Below are 22,086 nucleotides of genomic sequence, written 5' to 3' on the forward strand. Positions count from 1 at the left end.
AACTGAAACTCCAAAATTTGGACACCTGATGCGAAGAACTGACTCATTGGAAAAGAACCTGATGCCAGGAAAGATTAAGGGCATGAGGAGAAGGGAGCAACAGAGAATGAGATGATTGGATGGCATCACTGACTTAATGGACATAAGTTTGAGCAAACTTCTGGAAATAGTGAAGGACAGGAAGCCTGGCGTGTTGCAGTTCATGGGGCTGCAGAGTCGGATATGTCTCAGTGACTGAACAACAACAATGCAAACAGTTGAACAAAATAACTGTATAAACACAATGTTCAAAGTACAGTGCTAAGTTCTCAGTTCAGATGGTTTTCAGTGTTACAACTGACCTTTCTGGGACATTAAGCTCATTTCCCAACAACCAGTTATGACGTTGGCTTTGGAACACTTTGGGGCCGCTGGGACCAGGGCAGTGTAAAGCAAACAGCTCAGCGTATGGGCCTTATTATCCTTTTTGTCATCTAAGCATCGCCAAATTTCCCCATCTGTGTTCAGGCCTGATCACTCATGCAATTTTTATAGTAGCAAGTGGAAACAGTTTGGAAATTTCCATCCTGAAGGCCAGTACCTCATGGAAAACTTTGAGAAGCATTTTTTTAATGAGTAAAAACTCAGTTTATTAGCATTCTTTGTATGTATTTTTGCAGCTTTTCTGTTTCATTAAACAGATTATCCTTTAAAGAAATCACTTTTCTGTCAGCTAGGGACCAGATAGAAGGTAGAAAAATTTAATGCAAGAAATGCATAAATTAGCATAGATTAAAAACAATAGCCTTTTGTTTTTAGTGGACATGGACTGCATTGTAGAAAATAAACTAAGCAAAAATGATTAAATAAAAACATACCTACCACTCAGAGGTCACCACTGTTAACACCTTACTATGTCTTCTGGAAAATGTATATAAAAATTAAATAAATATAATGCACATTCATAATAAATTATATATAGAATTATAACTATAACCCAATTAATTGAAATTTAATATTTAACTAGGGTCAAGATGTTTTTAAAACCTTATCTGATAATGTTTTATCCCTTTGAGTGCTTAAACTGACACTGACAAGAAAATCCAGGCACAGCTGACTTCCTTGAGGGCAGGAGTGAAGAATTAGATTACAAGCAAAATTCTTTTTTCACCTGTTCAGTGTATAGATCGTCTCTATAATCACCCATGGATAGTCAGAGTCACCGACTCTATACTTCTCAAAGTTTTTTCAAAAGCTGGTAGAGAGTATACTGAAGATATTCAGGCAGAAATAATTTCAAATTCTCATAAAGCACAGATAGCTTAATGAGAACAGGTGTTGCTGTCACAAGCAGTTATCAAACCTGGTAAAGCCTTACACTACAGGGAGTACCCAGCACCTGTTACCCTCCCCCGGGAGGGCCTCTCGGTGCAGATACACTGAGGATGCCCCCATGGGTAGGCATGAGTGCGAAAGGAGGTTGCCAGCCTGCAGGACCCATCCTGCATCCTTCCTCTCCAGGTGCCTTCAGGCCACGGAGTCATGTCAATATGGACCTGGGAGGTCTCTCTGGAAAGACTTTTAAAGATATTTCTAGTCTAGGAACTCTCTTCTGGGTAAGCTCTGAGATTCAGTTTGTCTTTTGGGGGTTGGTGGGGGAAGGAGATGATGTTCCAGTTTGCTGTGTCCTGAGCAGGTCTGAGTTCTCAACAGGGGTGAGGCTCTTCAGGACCTCTGAGCCAGCAGACTCTGACATAGTCGCAGTGTGTCCACTTTCGGGGCCTTCTGGAGGTATACCCCACACCCAGCAGGAACCTCTAGAAGCACAGGAGTATATGTCAAACCCAAAGGCGCTCTTCAGCATGAGCTCATTGCTTTGCATTAGGACATTTAGATTCCTATTCCCTTCCCCTGGAAACTTATTAAACATTAATCAGATACATGGAAAGTAACAAATCAATAAATTTTCAGAGAAGAGTGAATTATTGTGAACTTTGTATTGCGGCTATAAAATAATACATAGAAAGAAGAGGATGAAAGGAGAAGTCATTAGAACTCATGTTGTCTGATAACACAAATTACATTTATAGTAAAGGGGATAATACACAGTTACTGACTTGACTAAGGATTTAGTAGAATATGTTAAATTGCCTTTTTTTAAAACAAACGTTTTTTAAAAAAATTTTTATTTTACTTTATTTTACTTTACAATACTGTATTGGTTTTGCCATACATCGACATGAATCCATCACGGGTGTACATGCGTTCCCCAACACGAACCCCCCCTCCCACCTCCCTCCCCATAACATCTCTCTGGGTCATCCCCGTGCACCAGCCCCAAGCATGCTGCATCCTGCATCGGACATAGACTGGCGATTCGATTCTTACATGATAGTATACATGTAAAACAAACTTTTAAAAAAAGTTGATTTTTAATTGGAGGATAATCGCTTTACAATGTTGTGTCAGTTTCTGCCACACAACAACAGAAATCAGCTGTAGGTGTACGTATACACCCTCCCTCTTGAGCTTCCCTCCCAGTCTGTGTCCCACCCTAAAACAAACTTTTAATTTTAGAATAGCTTGAAATTTATGGAAAAGTTGCAAAGACTATGCATAGGGTTCCTATATATCCAGTATCCAGTTTCTCTTATTAAAATCTTATATTTATAGTATAGTACATTTGTCACAACTAATGAACCAATATTGATACATTATTATTAATTGAAGTACATATATCATTCAGAAATTCCTTGGTTTTATTTACCTCATGTTCTTTTTCTTTCACAGTCTTTTCCAGGATACCACATTATATTCAATAATCATGTCTCCTAAGCCTCCACTCATCTGGAAGAGTTACTCAGAATTTCCTTGTCCTTGATGACCTTGACAGGTGCGAGGAGTACCAGTCAGATATGTTCTAGAATGATCCTCAATCTGAATTTGTCAAATATTTTCCCCGTGATACACACGGAGATACGGTGTCTTGAGAGGAGGACCTCAGAAACAGAGGGGTACTAGTGTGCTGGTTACCACTGGGGTGTTGTTACTTCTGGGTGCTCTCAGTTTGGAAATATGTGTCTATGAAATAAACTGACAATAGGCAGACTAACAGGATAAAGGTATATAAATTCATTAAACTTTAATATCTCACGCACAGAAAATAAAACTGAATACCCTCGCCCCTAAATTGGTGAGATCTGAGAACTTACATACCATGTTAGTTGGGGTTCCCCGATGGCTCAGCAGGTAAAGAATCCGCCTGCAATGCAGGAGACACAGGAGATGTAGGCTTGATCTCTGGGCTGGCAAGATCCCCTGGAGGAGGAAATGGCAACCCATTCCAGTACTCTTGACTAGAAAAGCCCACGCACAGAGGAGCCTGGTGGGCCACAGTCTAGAGTCACAAAGAGCTGGACACGACTGGACAGGACTGAGCAGCTAAGCACGAACATGATGCCATCTTAATTGGGGAAGGGGATGTAGGCAGTTCAGGAAATGATTTTCGGGGAAGGTGAATGGGCTTTTAGAAGAATAGATGGGACAGATGGTATGGTGGTTTGTGACAAAGTTTGTCTGACTCTCAGGTGCACTAGTCTGATAGGAGTCAGTGTTCCCTGGTTGATGAAACTCCTGTCAAGGGAATTTATGACAACTGAATTCCTTTTAGAGGATCTGTCTTTAGGCAGATAAGGGGAGTTCAGAGAAAACCTCCTTAGCATTGGCTGCTTTTTAAGTGCTTTCAGCTCAAAATAATCAATGTACACAAGTGATATATTTTAGGGGTGGCATGGCCTGAACTCTTTCAACAGTAACCCCGTGTATGTACTCATATCTATACTTATTTCTGTATCTGTTTATTTATCTTTATCTGTTTTTATTTATCTGTATTTATATTAGGCTAAACATGAGTTCATGCTGATGATGTTCCTTGTTCCAGAAAGAAAAAGTTGGCAGCAGATGGTGCCTCACAGAAAGTTTCCTTTTAGTCTTGCTCTGATGATATGTGCCAAATCTGCTAAAAAAATCACTGTCCATTCTCTAGGCCTCCTCCGAAGATTAATCTAATCTTGCAATGCAGTCTGCATTGAAAAACATGGTTCTCGGAGGCACAAAGCTGTGCATAGAACTGGAAGCACGGTCAGCATTAGAAGAAATGGAGGAGTCGGGCAGGAGGAGCAACAAGCCTGCTCTTTGACCAGGTGGTAGTGAAGAGGTTAAATATGAAGTTTGGATATACTTAGAGAAGTTACTAGAATCACTTTTTTCCTGGTATGACCATTTCTGACAGACCTTGAAGAAGGGAGAAGTGACTCATGTGCTTAGGAGGTCATGTTAAAGCAGTTTGTCTTTGGCAGAGACGAGACAGCAGCTCCTAGCACCAGTAAGTGGTATCAGTGAAGCATCTGAAATTTAAAACAAGTATTAATGTTCAGGTCTTTTTATGTCTAACTCTCTGCATTACAAAAATAATGTCTTCTTTGTTAGCATAGGTCTTTTGCCAAGTTGGTAGAAAAAACACCTGTGTCATTGACTTGGGTGTCAGTGATACGGCAGGAAAGGAAAAGCTCAGTATCTTTCCATTACAGAGGGAGGGGACTGTGGTGGTCAGGTAGCTAGACATGCAGCTCTCAAGAAATGTTTCAAGTTGAAAAAGGAAGAAATGCCTGAGGAGAGCTGTGTTTTGCCAACATAAGCTCTATCTGAGCATCTTATAAAAATATCTGAAAGCGTAAACTGACAGTTAAGGAAAATGTGGGAGAACCAGTTTTGAAATACACTAGGAGATGGCACTAAAGATATGCCATAATTTATTATAAAACATTCATAGCCATAAATGTCTGATTTGAGGAACGTTCACTTTTCAGGGAGGGAGAATGACTTAAAAGGAAATAGGAAAGAGAAACCTACCTGGAGAAGGAAATGGCAACCCACTCCAGTATTCTTGCCTGGAGAATTCCATGGACAGAGAGGAGCCTGGCAGGCTACAGCCCAGGGGGTCGCAAAGAGTCTGACATGATTGAGCATGCCATGCCTCGCAGAAGGATGATATGTGGGCTCTTAGTTATGGCATGTGGGATCTAGTTCCCTGACGGGGATCTAACCCAGGTCCCCTCATTGGGAGCGAAGAGTCTTGATCACTAGGCCACCGGGGAAGTCCCTAAATTGTTTGCTTCTTAATTGATCCACATTCTGCCAACACTCTCTGCCTTTCACTTACAAATAAGTAAGAAAGTGCTGAGGGGAAAAAAGCTACTGAGTTGCCCTCTCTTCTCCTTCATTCTATGGCAGTGCAAGTGATTGGAAATACAGGGGGTAGCATGAAGCATGAGTGAATAGAGCTTGAGGGAGTTCCTTGGTCATTCATGGTTCTCAGGACGTCGTTGCCTTCTTTCTGTGTCCGAAGCAAGCTCTGGTTCTCATGGGAAGCGTGGCCTCTCTAGGCTGTCAGCCGCCCTATGGCTTACCTTGTACTTGCTTCACGTCTTGTCTCACTCAACTCCCATGCGTCATCGTTACAGAGGGATTCTGTGCTCGTGAAGCCAAAACACAAGTTGAAAGAGGAAAGGATTAAGAATTTCGAGATGGAAGCAGCAGCGCTTTAAGCCAAGCCTGGGGCCTCTCTGAACATCAGGTTCTGTGCAACTGCTCAACTTCCCTGCCCACAAAGCCAGCCCGGACTGTCTTCCAAATCATGCTTTGCTTCCCCAGTGAATCCTTCTTTCATTAAGATCTGGATCCAGAAGGGAGCTTGTGACTGTCCATCAGCCCCGACCCAGGTGTAGAAGCCTCACTACGAGGCTTCAGCCTTAGTTTAAGGCATTAGCCTTAAACTATGATGGATGACAGGTGATACTGTCCCAGGAGCGCCAACAGGGTCTCGCTAACAAGAGGATGCCACCACTCTGGGCGAGTGAACCACCCCCTAACCTGTGGCCAGCCACCGCAGGGGTCTGCACCTGTTTCCTTTGTCAGATTCCAGACCAGGAGAGGATTTCCTAGACTGCCACCAAGAATAAAGATCCTTCACGGAGTTCCCAGGTGTCCATCTTCTAGATCCTTAGTTTCTTGGCATAAAATCATACACTCCTTCTGGTGTTCAGCTACCACTCAGGTTCCCACTGCTGTGCAATGAGTGGCATTCATGTTCCCACACGCACAGCCTCGAGTGCTCACACACTTGCCTTCCGTGTCATGCCCAGGACAATCCAGGGGCTGCACTTGGAATTCCAGCTTGAGTCACTGGAATGGAATTTGATGAACATTTCCTATGCTTCAAAATGGACTCTGCATTTACTCTGAAGACTGGACTTGTGCTTTCCATTCTGAAAACTTTTTTCTTTTCTGCCTTCACCTGACCAAGCAAGTCAACCCTGAGTTTTGTGGCTGGGGAAGAAAAACAAACTTCAACTAAAGATCACCTCTTAAGTGTTAAAAAAAAAAAAAGAAAGAAAGAGAAATCCAGGATGGAGAAAATGCAGTTGAAGATCTACTACAATAAAAAAAATTAAGATCGTAATAAGCCTTTAGTGTGTTTTTACAGACTAAAAAAATAAGACTTTATGAACAAATTAAGAATACTTTTAAACATTATATACGAATAATGTTTACTGGCTTCTCCTCTCCTGCGCACAGAAAGTATCCATGTATACTGGCATGTAATCGTTTTCCTGTGTGAGAGTTCAGTTGCCGAGTCATGCCCAGCTCTTTGTGGCCCCATGCACTGTAGCCTGCCAAGCTCCTCTGTCCATGGAATTTTCCAGACAACAACACTGGAGCAGGCTTCCATTTCCTCCTCTAGGTGAGCCTCTTGACTCAGGGATTGATCCTGTGTCAGCTGTGTCTCCTGCATTGGCAGGTGGATTCTTTATCACTGAGCTGCCCAGGAAGCATGTGAGTCCCAGGGTTCAGTTATATTTATCTTGGTGACAGCATTCCTGGGGCACATTGAAAACATGAAACATATAAACCCCACCAGATTAATCTGAAATTTCTTTGTAATCAAAGCAAGATGCTGTTTGCAATTCTATAAGCTATAAAAAACTTCCCTGGTAGCTCAGATGGTAAAGAATCTGCCTACAGTGCAGGAGACCTGGGTTTGATCCCTGGGTTGGGAAGATCCCCTGGAGAAGGAAATTGCTCCCCACGCACATATTATTGCCTGGAGAAGTCCATGGACAGAGGAGCCTGGCAGGCTACAGTCCAAGGGGTCGCAAAAAGGACTAAGGAACTAACTTTCACTTCACCTGGCTTATGTAATGGAGTAAAACTTAGAGAAGTATTTTTAGAACTGATTTCGTTTTGGAAACTCTTCAAATCCACAGCAGGCCTGTGTATGCATTTTTGAGTGTGTTTCTATACCTAAGTTTACTAAGGCAAAGGAGCACATAAAATATATGGTATTGCAGTAAATAGGTGTTTAGAGAAAATGACATCTCATTAAGCAAAGTGTGGTTGCACAGAGCATATTTTATTTCTATTCAAGTCTTTGCATTCTTTACTTCTTGTTTTTTAATTCCTTATTTTTATGATCATTTTGATTCATGAAACACTAATAGTTGAAGCTAGTAAGACAATTCACAAAAGATTTTAATCATGAGGAATTGTGAACCATAGCAGTATTACAGAATTCCCTTGTATTTAGCTATCTTTTGGCAACAATAAAATACTCATCTTTTATGGCTCCAAGTATATCCATGGATAGTGAAGAATGTTCTCTCGTATGTGTGGATGTTTATGTTTAATGACTAGCATTTATTGAAAGCTTGCTATGTGTAAGGTACTATGATAAGATATGCAATAATTTATTCAGTCTTAGATAAAGTTACCCCACTTTACAGAGAATCTTGGATTTTAAAGAGATGTGGTTATGACTTATACAGATTGTACAGTTAGTAAATGCAGAACCGTGTCTTAAAGTCAGGTCTAACATAAAGACATCATTCTGAAAGTTTGTATGTTGTTCTAATATATTTTTCTATAACCAAAGGGGGAAATCATGCCTAAACAATGTTATAGTTTTAGTATATAACTGGCTTGGGGCCACTGTGTTGCTTGATCTTGCTCAGTCCTAAAGTTCCAGGGATTAAAAATAGTAAGTAAAATTACTCTTAGGGACCCCCCAAATATTCTGAGCCAAGACAAGAGAAAGTTCATGCCTACTGAATTACCAAATTTAGCTGCTGCTACCTTTTGTGCTACAAATAAATAGAAAAGCCATGATTAGGGCCAAATCTCCAAGTCATAAATCAGTTGCAGCAGTGTGCTGGGGGCAGGGGAATATGGTTTCTTTACAAGTGAGTTCTGCACTACCGTTGGAAATCTTATTTTCAACTCACTTCCAAAGTCTGAGGATTAAAACTACTTTAACTTGAGAAAGGGGCCAAAGCACAAAGCACTTACCTACATCTAGGCTTAAACTTACCCAGCTCCCAAGACATGCCCTGATGCTTTGTCCTGATGCCTTGTGAGGGACTACCTGAGGGGCTCACTAGCATAAGTTTGGTGTGAGCAGTTACGTATACAAACTTTCATGGATTTCCTACTCCTGATTTTAAGTAATGAGCTTTTCTGTCAATCATCTGTTCACCTATTTGTAGCAACCTCAAGCCTTTTCTGAATTCAGGGCACACTGTTGAGTCAACTAAAACTTTGTCATAATCTAACAGCCAAATCTCATAACAGAAGCAGGCAACACAATAGACTAAAAAGGCTGTTGTTGTTTAGCTGCTATGTTGTATTCGATTCTTGCAACCCCATGGACTGGAGCCCACCAGGCTTCTCTGTGCATGGGGTTTTCCAGGCAAGAATACTACTAGGATGGGTTGCCATTTCTTTCTCCAAGGGATCTTCCTGACCCAGGGATTGAACCCATGTCTCCTGCTTTGGCAGGGAGATTCTTTACACTGAGCCACCTGGGAAGCTCCCTTCTTAAATTTTTAAAAGTATCTTGACTAGTGAGTTTGAAATTAGTCACCTTCATACTGTACTCTGAAGAGTCGGGTTATGGAAGATGAGGTGAGAAAACGAGGGAGTGTATGTGGATGCTGTGTGTGCTGATCAGATCCTTCCATTAGAACCAAAGTTCCGAAGAGCCAGTCTTCTCTGGTGACTGCTGGAATGCTGCTAGCTGACAACCCCCAGCTATCAGTCCTCTCTGGCAGTCACTTCTGGCTGAAGAGAGCTTCCTTGTCCCAACTATAGGTCAATCCTGAAGGATCATTCCCGTTTGAGAACACCCAGTAGAGTCATTGAGGCCTTGCTGTGACTGTACTGAACTGCCCCATCCTGCTTCTTTTACTCGCTTTATAGGATCTTACTCTAGAGCACTCCCTAGTAAATTTCCTGCTTACTAACTTCCCAGGGAACTACAGCAAAATCAACTAAAACAGCTCTGCTTTTATCATTTATGTTTGTGTAAAGCTCTGCTTTATCATAATCACTCATATATTTATAGTCCCCTTAAAGCAAAACAAATTAAAACCTTTGAAAGCCACTGGTCTAACAATTAAACAATGTTATACTAAGCCTTATATGAAAAATCATCATTATGGTTTTGTGCAGGGTTAATTTAGGTTAATCTTTACAAACCAACATCTAAGTGTTTTCCTTTCATAACTGTTTCTTCTTCACCTTTATTTGTATGGTGTGTTTACACATTTACTGTTGTGCCTTTTAAAGCTGAAAATACATTAAATGATAGTCATGAATATTTTTGATATATATGTAAAACTGACTTGATGGACGTGAGTCTGAGTGAACTCCGGGAGTTGGTGATGGACAGGGAGGCCTGGCGTGCTGCGATTCATGGGGTCGCAGAGTCAGACATGACTGAGCGACTGGACTGAACTGAAAACCAGGAAAATTTATTGACAGACCAGAGAAGGGCATTTTGTAGATGGTACATAGTCTCAAATATTGAGTTGTTATATATCTCATTCCCTCCTCCCACAAAAATAATTCTGAAGATTTTGTTTTGAACCAACTATGGTATAAATAAGTATACTGTTTATAGAATTTTCATTCTTTCCTTAAAAAAATCTCACATTAAAAAATGTACCATCAGCTAGCCTCTTGTAATACAGGGGTAAACCCATAACAAAAATGGTCGATGGTCTTGTGGTAAAAATCACTGTATTCTAGTAAAGAATTTCCAGCTGATGAAGTCAATGAAAGGTTAAGTGATTGAACTTTGCTGAAAAAATAACAATTCAAATTTAATAAGCATTTGAATGACCAAGTTTTGGATCTTAGCTGGCATCTGCTGAGTTCATTCAGTAATTTTAAAGAAGAAATACAGTTTGGCTCATCTAGATCTGGATTTTCCCAGTACTCTATTGTCTGGGAAGCTGCACATCCATCAGGCCTTGGCTTTCTGCTCCAGCAATAAGGATGAGGAAAGCATGCTCTTTTCACTCTCAGGTGACTATACCCAAACTTGATGCGCAGTAATTAACTGACAAGCAGAAAACAATGTAAGGAGTCAGAAGGGAGACTCAGAATGCATGGCTGTGAAAGGGTATTATTTATTAGAAAGAATAACAAAGTATTTTATATATGTGTTATTTAACATATATAATCTGGGCAGCTAGGTCACTCTAGTTGTGAATTTATTCAGGGGCGTAAAATACCAAGGTTAGATACTTGAGAATTCCTGCTCACATTTCTGAGATTTTTAAAAATTAAAGTTTAGAAAATAAATATCTATTGAAAAATATTGGAAAAATATGAAATTTAGGTAGCATGAGTTACCATTTGCATTCTGGAGAAATAGTGATTTCATCAAGCACAACATGAAAATACATTTTTCTTCTAAAAATGTAAGCATAGAGTAGCAATGCTGTATATGTATGCAAAAACAGCAATATTCTTCCACTGAAAGTGAATAAACTTTATAAGTGATAACATATAAATCAATCCATGCTCTTTATGCAAATAGGGTATATTTTTGGAGTCAAAAAACTTTAAAGTACAACCAACTCTAGGTCTTTGTGAACACCCTCTAGGGAGAATATGAATAAATGAAGCTGATTTATTTATTTGGCAAAGATTTTGAGCACATACTGTATGCCAGTCATTGTGTTAGGTGATGCAATTATGGACATGATAGACATGTCTCTGCCTGTGAAGCCTATTGTTTAATGGAAGAAGCTGACCATAAACTTTTACAATATAACAAGACAAATGTGGACAGGGGAAACACAGGGTCCTCTGAAAGCACACGAAATACCAAAGTGAGAGGTGAAAGTGAAAATCGCTCAGTCGTGTCTGACTCTCTGCGACCCCACGGACTATACAGTCTGTCGAATTCTCCAGAATACTGGAGTATGTAGCCATTCCCTTCTCCAGGGGATCTTCCCAAACCAGGTCTCCTGCATTGCAGGTGGATTCTTTACTAGCTGAGCCACAAGGTAAGCCCAAGAATACTGCAGTGGGTAGCCTGTCCCTTCTCCAGAGGATTTTCCTGACCCAGGAATCGAACGAGGGTCTCCTGCATTGCAGGCAGATTCTTTACCAACTGAGCCATCAGGGAAGCCCTATGAAATACCAAAACTGGATTTAAAAGAGGCAGAGAAATTTTCCCCAGGGGACACAATATCTAAATAAGCCTTAAAGCTGTGGATGTGCTGCTCAATTTGGTGGAGAGGAGCTAAAGAAAGAAGGTAAAAGAGTTTTGGAAGAAAGTACAGCTTTCAGCTGAAAACAATCAGTACAGTGAGACTTGGGAAGGGAAGGTGGCTGCAGAGACAGGTAAGGTATGTAAGAACCAGTTCACGAAGGGTTCATGAAATCTATACTAAGGACTAAGCATTTTCTCATAATAGTAATAGGAAGTCATTGAAAAGATTTAGGCCAAGGACATCAGTCACATTTTAGAAAAATTATTCTGATTATAACACGGAAAAATGAAGGCAGGAGATCAGTGAGGATTCTGATAGCAATCTATGGATGGCAGTATGGACTAGGTTAGTGATACTGTGAATGGAAGAAGTGGCAAGATTTTTCAGGAGGTAAAAGAACACGGTGAAAGAGTGATAGGTTACATGTGGGCCGTGTAGGAGGCAATCGTGTTGTTTGCTAAGACTAGAAACACAGGAAGAAAATGTCTGGGAAAAAGATGCCGAGTTCCTTTTCTGGACACGTTAAATTTTGGGTACTAAGGGATAAGCAAGAACAGATGTTGGGCAAGCAGTTCAATGTATGGATCTGATATTCTGCATAGAACTCTCTGAAATGGAGATGTAGACTGGAGAGCTGTTAGTGTGAAATGGTAACTGAAGCTGTGGGAGTGGTGGTATTGCCCACGGTAATGTGTAGACCGATGAAAGAACAATCTGGAACATCAAAAATTAAGGGTTGGGCAGAGAAACTGTTATTGTTCAGTCACTAAGTCGTGTCCAGCTCTTTTCATCACCATGGACTGCAGCACACCAGGCTTCCCTGTCCTTCACTATCTCGCTGAGTTTGCTCAAACTCACGTCCGTTGTGTCTGATGCCATCCAGCCATCCGTCACCCTTTTCTCCTCTTGCCTTCCATCATTCCCAGCATCAGGGTCTTTTCCAATGAGTCAGCTCTTCCCATCAGGTGGCTGCTGTATTGGAGTTTCAGCGTCAGCGTCAGTCCTTCCAATGAGTATTCAGGGTTGATTTTCCTTAAGATTGAACTGGTTTGATCTCCTTGCAGTTCAAGGGACTCTCAAGTCTTCTCCAACCACAGTTAAAAAAGCATCAGTTCTCTGGCACTCAGCCTTCTTTATGGTCCAACTCTCACATCCGTATGTGACTAATGGAAAAACCATAGCTCTGACTATACAGACCTTTGCTGGCAAAGTGATGTCTCTGCTTTTTAATACACGTCTAGGTTTGTCAGAGCTTTCCTTCCAAGGAGCAAGCGTATTCTAATTTCATGGCTGCAGTCACCATCTGCAGTGATTTTTTGGAGCCCAAGAAAATAAAATTAGTCTCTGTTTCCATTCCCCGCCCCCCCATCTATTTGCCATGAAATGATGAGACCAGATGTCATGATCTTAGTTTTCTGAATGTTGAGTTTTAAATCAGCCATTTTACTCTCCTCTTTCACCCTCATCAAGAGGCTCTTAGTTCCTCTTCACTTTCTGCCATTAGAGTGGTATCATCTGCATATCTGGGGTTATTGATATTTCTCCCTACAATCTTGATTCCAGCTTGTGCTTCATCCAGCCCAGCATTTCGCATGATGTACTCTGCATAGAAGTTAAATAAGCAGGGTGACGATACACAGCCTTGACATACTCCTTTCTCAATTTTTAACCAGTTCATTATTCCACGTCTGGTTCTAACTGTTGCTTCTTGAACTGCATACAGGTTTCTCAGGAGACAGCTAAGGTGGTCTGGTATTCCAATCTCTTGAAGAATCTTCCAGTTTGTTGTGATCCACACTGTCAAAGGCTTTAGTGTAGGCAATGTAGTAAATGTTTTTCTGGAATTCCCTCACTTTTTCTGTGATCCAGTGGATGTTGGAAATTTGATCTCTGGTTCCTCTGCCTTTTCTAAATCCAGCTTGCACATCTGGAATTATTGGTTCACGTACTGCTAAAGCTGGGCTTGAAGGATTTTGAGTGTTAACCTTACTAGCATGTGCAATGAACACAACTGTACGGCAGAGAAATAGGACTTAGAAAATATTCAGTCCAGCAACAATCCTGAAGCAATAGTTTGCACATTAGTTTATATTCTCCTTGTTAGTACTACAAGTACTAACAGGTATGAAAGTCTGATTTTTTAAATTCTTCTTTCACCCTGTCAAGCCATTAATTCACAATGAAAACTTCCAAAATAAACTGAAATCAATAAACATTTGTAAAATAACTAATAACTAAATAACTAAAATATGTAATTATATTAAGAATCACAAACCAGACAAACAGCCCTTGATTGCTCAATACCTAGCTTTGCTTATTTTGAGCTTAATACTTTACAACAGACCTTAGGCTGTAGTTTGCCCTCCTCAGTTCCGTAGCCGTGTCTTATTTCCTGATCATCTGGATAGTCTTTAATGGATTGGCAGCTTGGTGCTAGCCCAGAAAGATTTCCTCTGATCAAAACGTGATTAAACAGAGATACACTTCGGTCAGAAGACAACTATGACCCATAGTTCCCACATGGAAAAGATTCAAATGCAATTTTGGATGGGCCTGTGGGGATTTGCCTTGATATGTTTCCTTTATGTTTGTAAGAGTAGAAACAGAAATGTGGCCTCTAGAGTGGCTAATCAGTGATGCGCTGATGATGCATGTTCAACAACTGGCTCCCCACAAAAAAAGAGCCCTGATTTGCCGTGTTTGCCAATTACAGTGTAAATACTCCCTTCATATTCAATGTCAGGCTACCAACTTGATGTCGCTGAAGGCAGAGAGGGATTAAATGTATACAGTTGGCTTTTGCAAGCCAGTGTAAGCTGGCTCCAGCACACTAGTGAACTAAGAAGGATCTGACTGGTGGCCAGGAATGGAAAAATACCTTGCATATGACAGTTCAGCATATGAGACAACTGCATTCTACAAAACTTACTTTTCCCTTTAGTGAAAATTGATTTATTCATCTACAGTCAGTTTACTTATAGGTCTTGACCTTTTCCTTTTGAATTGAGGTATGAGTGATATATACATACACAAATCTAATAATATAGCACTATAATTTCTATCTCTTTGTTTATAGTAATAGTAGTTTCTAAAATTGTCTTGTGTCTGAGATTGAAATGATTGAGAATGTTTTTGAATCAATTCCTTATACCATGAACCAAAGAAATGACCAGTTTCTTTTTATTTCAAGATATCAGTATAATTTGCATTCTAATATCTTTCATAAAAGAAAATATTTTATTTCCATCAAATGAGCAAAGTTTGTTTTTTCCCTATTAAAGCAAATGATTTGTTGGAATGCTCTTCTAATAATATATGCAGAAAGGATAGCATCAAAATATCTCATTTCTTTATAGAATTTAATATACATCCTATTAACAGCAGTGTACAGATGCACAGTATTTGACAATTAAAAATTACTTTAAAAAATATTTTCAATATTAGGCACTGGTGGAACCAGAGCTGCATACTACTCTTTCTTTTTTACATTCCAAAAGGAAATTAAAACTTCTAGTAGTATTACAAAGGAATACACTTTAATATTGAATGCAGATATACAAAATCTCATGACTTCTATTAAAAACCTTGCAACTCTACTGGACATGAATAATGACACCTTTTCAAATAACTTGCCAGGTTCATAAAGGTTACCGTTAAAAATATCGCAAACCCAGTAAAAACACAATGATATAGTACAAAGTCTTTTTTCAAAGTCAAACTTTAAAAGATCTGTATTTACACAGAGGAATAATATTTTTTAGTGCCCTCTGATTGGTACTGTTGTTCAGGATAATCTAATTTTAGAAATCTAAATTGAACATTTTCATCATTTTTCTGCTTCAGGATGGAAGACGCTGAGGACATATAGAATAAATTTTAGAAACAGGATTGGGTAAAAACTTTATAAAGTAGAATAGTAAACATTTTACACACTTTAGTTATTGCCCTGCCAAAGATAAAAATAACCTATTGCTCCATCTTCCTCTATTTAACTGAAATTTCTAGATAATTATCTCAACTACCTATCTTTTGTCTACATAGAAAGTTTTTTAGACCAAAGTATAAAGATTTTATATTTTTTTTAAACAAAATCCAAAATATGAGTAAGCCATTTTTCATTTTCTAAATATGTTTAAAGAAATGCTATTTTTCAATATAAAACCCCAAAGTGTTGAATTAATAACACATTAATAACATGCCTGGCCAATTACTGACTTGACTTTAGCATTAGAGGAATATGATACAACTGGCTGTTGAGTTCCAAATTTAAGCATTTGGTTTTATATTGTAACACTGTAATCTCTAATACAGATATTAAAGAAAATGAGCTTTTTCTTTTAAAAAAAGGAATAATAAAGAATTTCAGCCATAATACAAATCAACTTTGGGGGGAAAATCCATATCAAGATAGGAAATAGATTTTTAAAATCTTAGACTAATTGCTATAAAAGAATTATAAAAATGTAAATTTCTGAAAAAAAAATACACTGAAAATGTTTAGGAAAAAATACGAGGAAAATATTAATTTACTATGGGGTACAGTCAACTATGGACCTGGCTTATGAGACTTTAAAAATTCACAAAAATGAATTAGCACCAAAAGTGTCTAAAACTCCAAATGATATACTGAAGTGATTCCAAGCCCAAGTATTACATTATAAAAAAAGTTATATTTAACTTGGGAAGTTTCCCCAGTTATAATAAATATATTTCTTTACAATCTTTAGAAAATGTGCTAGCTTTACTGATTTTCATCAAAATATTAAGGTAGTGTATAGAAGTTGTCGTTTACATTAGTTTTGGCTGAGCAGGGACAATGGAAATTCAAGTTATTTCCCGGAAGATATGGATTTATTTGGTTAGGGTAAGTGAGGAGCAATTCTCCAGTTAAAATTTTTCACTCCTTGTTTCACCCTTTTTCTTCTAAAATGTTTTATTAGAGCTTTTACAAGATCTATATATATTATCTTATTTGCATTTTGTATCCTATTTTCCCTGCTCACTTTTTGGTGTTATTTAAGTTTTGGCATGGGAATAGGAGTATTTAAAAGTGGGCACAGATCAGAGTAGTTAAACAAGAGTTATGAATAAGCTACTATATATATTCAACTCTCTTGAAATCAAGTTGAATTTAATTTTAAACAACATCAACTTACAAATTTAATTGCAAAACAACACAATTTGAAACAAGGCAAACTTTTCAGCCTTTATGTAGTGAAATATATAACTTCACTAATTACATATCTGACTACCAAATGTCAAACCAAATGTTCATTTGGCCATATTTTACTGCTGCACATAAATAATGACAAGGCAAAGAATAGCAACTAGTCCAAAGGCTGGCAGGCCAAGGAACCACAGCATAACCCAAAAGAAAATGACTATTACTGGTTCTACAATTTGTTCTCCAAAATACATCCTTGTGAAGCCCATGTTGATGAGGCTTTTGTTCAGTTCACCAAAAAGTGTTCCCATCTTTTTGTAGTCATCTCCCACAGGCTCGCCAGTGTGGTTTTGTGATTCTTCAATATCCTTTGAAAAACAAAAACAAGACAAAATATAAACATAAAATGAGAAACAAGTGAAGGTCTTTTAAGAGTAAGGATCATTTCATAGTTCTTTATCTTCTAGAGTATGTACTGGGCATACTTGTGATAACCATTCGATAATACCTGGGAATGTTCCTTTTGATTGTCACCCAGAACAGCTGTGACTGTGATCACCTTTCAAGAATATGGAAAGCACTGATTTATTGGTTTATGTGGCTTTGACACTGACTGGACACTCAACTACTAGAACACTGATTTACAAGATGAAGGAAGTAGCTGATCATTTCCATTCATTTTCTAGCTCCCTGGAATTGCACAAAACAACTTATTAAGTGAAAAATCATGTTAGTATTGTTCTTATCAATGACTATGATTACAGAACAACCTTTTTATACCAATCTCCTGTTCTGAGGCAGACTCTGGATTGCTCTGTCCTGCTAAGTAAGCTTCTTTTTAGTCCATTCCTTTGACACTAAGACTTCAAGGACCCAGCCTCATCTCTCTGGAGCAGAGCTTGCTGCTACTGTTGAGCAATTCTCAGCTATTATGGCTGTGATCTTTTGATTTTAGCTGGGAAGCTAAGAAGAATTCAGTGTAGGTCCTTGATGTCCTAAATGCTTATTAATCTCATCAGGAGAAACATATAGTTTCCACATAGGAATACTTTTGTATAGTAAGTCTAAAAGTTTAGCTAGATATCAGTTCCCCAGAAAATGTCCATGTGTACCCAATTATACACACTAAAAATTATGTACTATTTCTATTACCTCTCAGTCTTATTACAATTAGGGTCTTTATACTACTATCTCTAGTAGATAGATATTAAGCTACTATCTCTCAGCTTCAACCCCACTCTTTGAAATTCTACAAACATATCTGGTTCCCTGTTAGGCTCTGCCAGTGGAGGAACTAGAGAGACACTGCACAGCAGGAGGAGGAGGAAGGGACTTGCTCTTTCCTGTTTGCTTCTCATGGGTTTCTTGATCCTCTTGGTCTCACTCCAGTGACAGTTCACTCTGGCAGTAGTAGGTCCTTCTGGTAGCAGCCACTGATTTCAGTTTAGTGACTTCCCAGCACCTGCAGAAACTCAATGTGCCTTCCTGAGACACCAGATCAAACCCGTGGGTTCCTTTCCCTCAGATCTCTGGTCCCCAGGGTCTTGTGTTGCTCCTCCTTTGAGCTCAGAAACACCACTACCAGGTGGGCGGCGATTGGCTCTTCGAAGCCTGAGTCTCAGCTGCGTGTGATGGGGCCTTCCCCAGTTTTCTCAGTTTTAGTAATTCTCTCTCCTCTGCTTCCTCAGGCCCAGGAGTGGTGGCTGCTTCCTGGCGTTACTACCTGCGGCACTCTAGCCTACTTTAGTGCAGTGGTTTTAAAACTTGATACATTAGACTCCCTTGGAGGGCTTTGAAAGCCCACTGCCAGGGTTTCTGATTCAGTAAGCCACAACTGGGGCTTGGAGTCTGAGAATTTGCTCTTCTAACAAGTTTCCAGGTAATGCTTATGATGCTAGTATTTTTTTTTACCTCTTTTGACTATCACTGCCTTCCTGTTTTTGCCTTTCCTGTTCTTCAATGCCTGCTTAACAATTCTTTGTATTAACTTATTTTTGTTAAAATAATTGGTATCGTTTCTCTCTTTCCACTAGCCCCTAATTTGGTCACAAAAGAAAAACTATGTCACAGTGACACAGTTGTAATTATAATTTATTAAACCTAATCTCTTTTAGGTGTGATGATTCAAATTAGTAATTATTTACTGAACATATACTTGCTCATAGTAGGTGCAAGATAGAAAATTACTCGTGTTTAAAAAGACGACTTTGGGTATAGCCTTTCATATAATAAGTAAGTATTAAAAGCTACTAAGTAGCCTGTCTAGGCCAGAAAATAGTTAATTAACTTAACCTGAGACACACTTCGAACACAAGAATCGGTCTTAGATTCCTTTAGTAGAAACCAAAACTTAATCATTTCAGTAATCAATAAATAACTAAAAATATTTTTTCATTTAAAAATGCATTATTTTTTATTCTACATAATAGTTTACATACATAAGGAAAAAATGAACAAAATCTAACTTTTATGTGCAATAGTCAGACAAAATGATTTTCAGTGTTTCGCTGAAGTGTTTCACTTTAAGGCAGTGTTTTCCCATATAATAGTAATTTGAGTACAGAGTATCATTGATGTAATGAAAAAATGAGACTCAATGGGGCATCATTGTTAAATGTATATAAGTTTAAGCCAGAATTATTTTTGAGTTAATTTATACATATAATAAATTACTTTTGGATTTCAATTTCTACCAAAAAAAGAATGAGAAAAACAAAATGTTGTTGAGATATTTGGAGAGTTCAAATCTAGGCTCCCAACACTTAAACTGAATGACCTTGATCAAACTACTTCAGTTTCCTGAGCTTCAGTTTTCTAATCCATAAAATGGGATTTATATGAATCCTTTTTGATATTGATAATATACTTGTGAATTATAATTTGTTAACCTTTCCTTATTTTTTGTATTTTAACTTCTAAGTTATATTTTCCTTCACTGATATGCTGTGATCAATTTTATGTTTCTTAGCTTCTCATACTTTTTAGTGTGTCCCATGATAATACACTATATTAAAAAAGAAAAACAAAGATCTTGGTCTTACTTGCGATTAAGGCTTTCTTTTCTTTAGGACAGAACTCAGAGTTCTTGACTTAGTTTGCCGTTCTTCTGGTCCCTCAACTTCCTCTTCTACTCCAGTGTCTATCACTGCTGGTATCATTTTGGCTCTTTATTTCTTTTTTTACTTAGCTTTTTTCTTTTTTACCACCTCTAATTTCTTTTAATCTAAGCACTTATTGTACTTTGGGGTTTTCTGTTGTTACTGAAGCTTTTTAAAACTTTTTCAGTATATTTGTGGTTTTAGTATCAAGTGAGTACCCTAATCTAAAACGATTCTTTCTGAAGATTCACTTTAAATTCTTCTACAAACTGTTTGTGGGTTTTTCAGGGGAAGAAGTAGGTGTTGCAATGCTCAGTTAACTCCTCAAGGCCAGGGGGAGAGGCAGCAGTCTGAGATCTGGGGAGCAGCTAGGGGGACGGGGACTAGAGATGGGAGGCCAGAAAGACTGGCCTGGGGGTGCTGTGGCTGCAGCAGCCTGCTGCTTCTTATTCTTTTTTTTAATATGAAAAATTTCAAACACAAAATTAGAGAAAATAGTACTGCTGCTGCTGCTGCCGCTAAGTCGCTTCAGTAATGTCCGACTCTGTGCGACCCCATAGACGGCAGTCCACCAGGCTCCCCCGTCCCTGGGATTCTCCAGGCAAGAACACGGGAGTGGGTTGCCATTTCCTTCTCCAATGCAGGAAAGCGAAAAGAGAAAGTGAAGTCGCTCAGTCGTGTCTGACTCTTAGTGACCCCATGGACGACAGCCTACCAGGCTCCTCTGTCCATGGGATTTTCCAGGCAAGAGTACTGAAGTGGGGTGCCACTGCCTTCTCCAAGAGAAAATAGTACAATGAATCCCTAAGTACCTATCAACCAGATAAAATAATTGCTAAAAATCTGCCACCTTACTGAAGCATTTCTTAATCTGGGCAATCTGAAGGAGAAGAAAAAAGTAAAGTCACTAGAAAAATGCCTAAAAGTGGCATATCTTCACAAAGTAAAGTTCTGTGGAAACATCAATGATATTCAGCAAAGAACTGGATAAAGGTTCAAATAACCCTAGAGGAAAGACACTTAAAGACATGGAAAAGCAAACAGGCAGCACTCTTAAATCACTGACATTATAGTCAATCTCACTACAGTGTTTTCTGTATCAGTAAATATCTGTTGAATACATGGGGAGAATTTATCTTGTGGCTGGCAAGCATTAGAGCAATATCTTGATAGACTTTCTACCTGTTCCACTTCTTGCCAAACAAAAAGATGTCCTTATTTTTTCCAAAGTATTATTTATAATTGTAATCTCAAAGCAATTATAGATTTTTATGGAATTATCAGTATGTTTTGTTGTGGATATTATTAAGATCGACTTACTCTTTCCTTAATCCAGTCCAAACCTTAATCCAGTTCATATTCTTTATCTGAGGAAAACCCCATCTATAGCTTCAGAGATGACAAGTCTAAGAGTAATCCCCTGCCCTTTATGAGAAGCTGGCCTTGGAAAGGGCATGTGATCTACTTTGTAATGATGACTTTTGAGTGCCTTCTGGGGAAAATTCTTTCAAGCTCTTCTGATTCAACTTTGGAAAGTGATTCTTAACACTTTAGGAGAAATAGAAGAACTATTTCTCCACAGATAGACCTTAAGTAAAGAGAATTTATTATATTTGAATTAGCTTTCTATTGCTGCCATATGAAATTAGTACAAACTTAGTGATTTAAAATGACACAAATATATCACTTTTTTCTAACCTGTTTTGCAGGTGAGAAGTCAAAATTGGCAGGCTTGTTTCCTTCTGGAGGCTCAAGTAGAGAATCCATTTCTCTACTTTTTCTAGTTGCTAGAGGCTGTCCATCTTGCTTGGCTCCTAGTCCCCTTCCTCCACCTTTAAATCCAGCCACACTGTAACTCTCAGACCATCCCTCTGTAGTTAACTTTTCCCTCTGACCATAACAGGGGAAGGTTTTCTGTTTTTAAGGACCCATGTGATTAAGTTTAGTTCACTTTGATAATCCAGGTTCATTTTCCCATCTCAAAGTCCTTAAATTTGATCATATCTACAAAATCTTTTTTGCCATGTAAGATATCATATTCATAGGTACTAAGGATTAAGATGTGGACATCTTTGAGGGGGAAGAAACCATTATTCTACCCACTTCAGTATTTAATTTTAAAATTATTTCTTTATATATCTACTTCCTGTCACTATCTGCGATAAGAAGGGTAAGGTCATTGAAGATAAGAACCATATAAGTTCGAAGAAGAGCACTTATTATA

The 22,086-nt window shown here is 38.7% G+C and overlaps 1 protein-coding gene across 1 annotated transcript in view; it reads right to left on the reverse strand.

Annotated features, from left to right (window-relative positions):
- Nucleotides 1-14,758: 14,758 nt before the first annotated feature.
- Nucleotides 14,759-22,086, reverse strand: part of FAM241A (family with sequence similarity 241 member A) — a 43,527-nt gene continuing 36,199 nt past the window's right edge. Inside the window, exon 2 of the mRNA XM_042251138.2 lies at nt 14,759-17,132. Within this exon, the coding sequence (XP_042107072.1) occupies nt 16,887-17,132 (246 nt within the window). The 3' untranslated portion in view covers nt 14,759-16,886. The remainder of the gene's footprint in view (nt 17,133-22,086) is intronic.

The sequence above is a fragment of the Ovis aries genome, chromosome 6 (genome assembly GCF_016772045.2).
Source record: "Ovis aries strain OAR_USU_Benz2616 breed Rambouillet chromosome 6, ARS-UI_Ramb_v3.0, whole genome shotgun sequence".
Classification (NCBI taxonomy): Eukaryota; Metazoa; Chordata; class Mammalia; order Artiodactyla; family Bovidae; genus Ovis; species Ovis aries.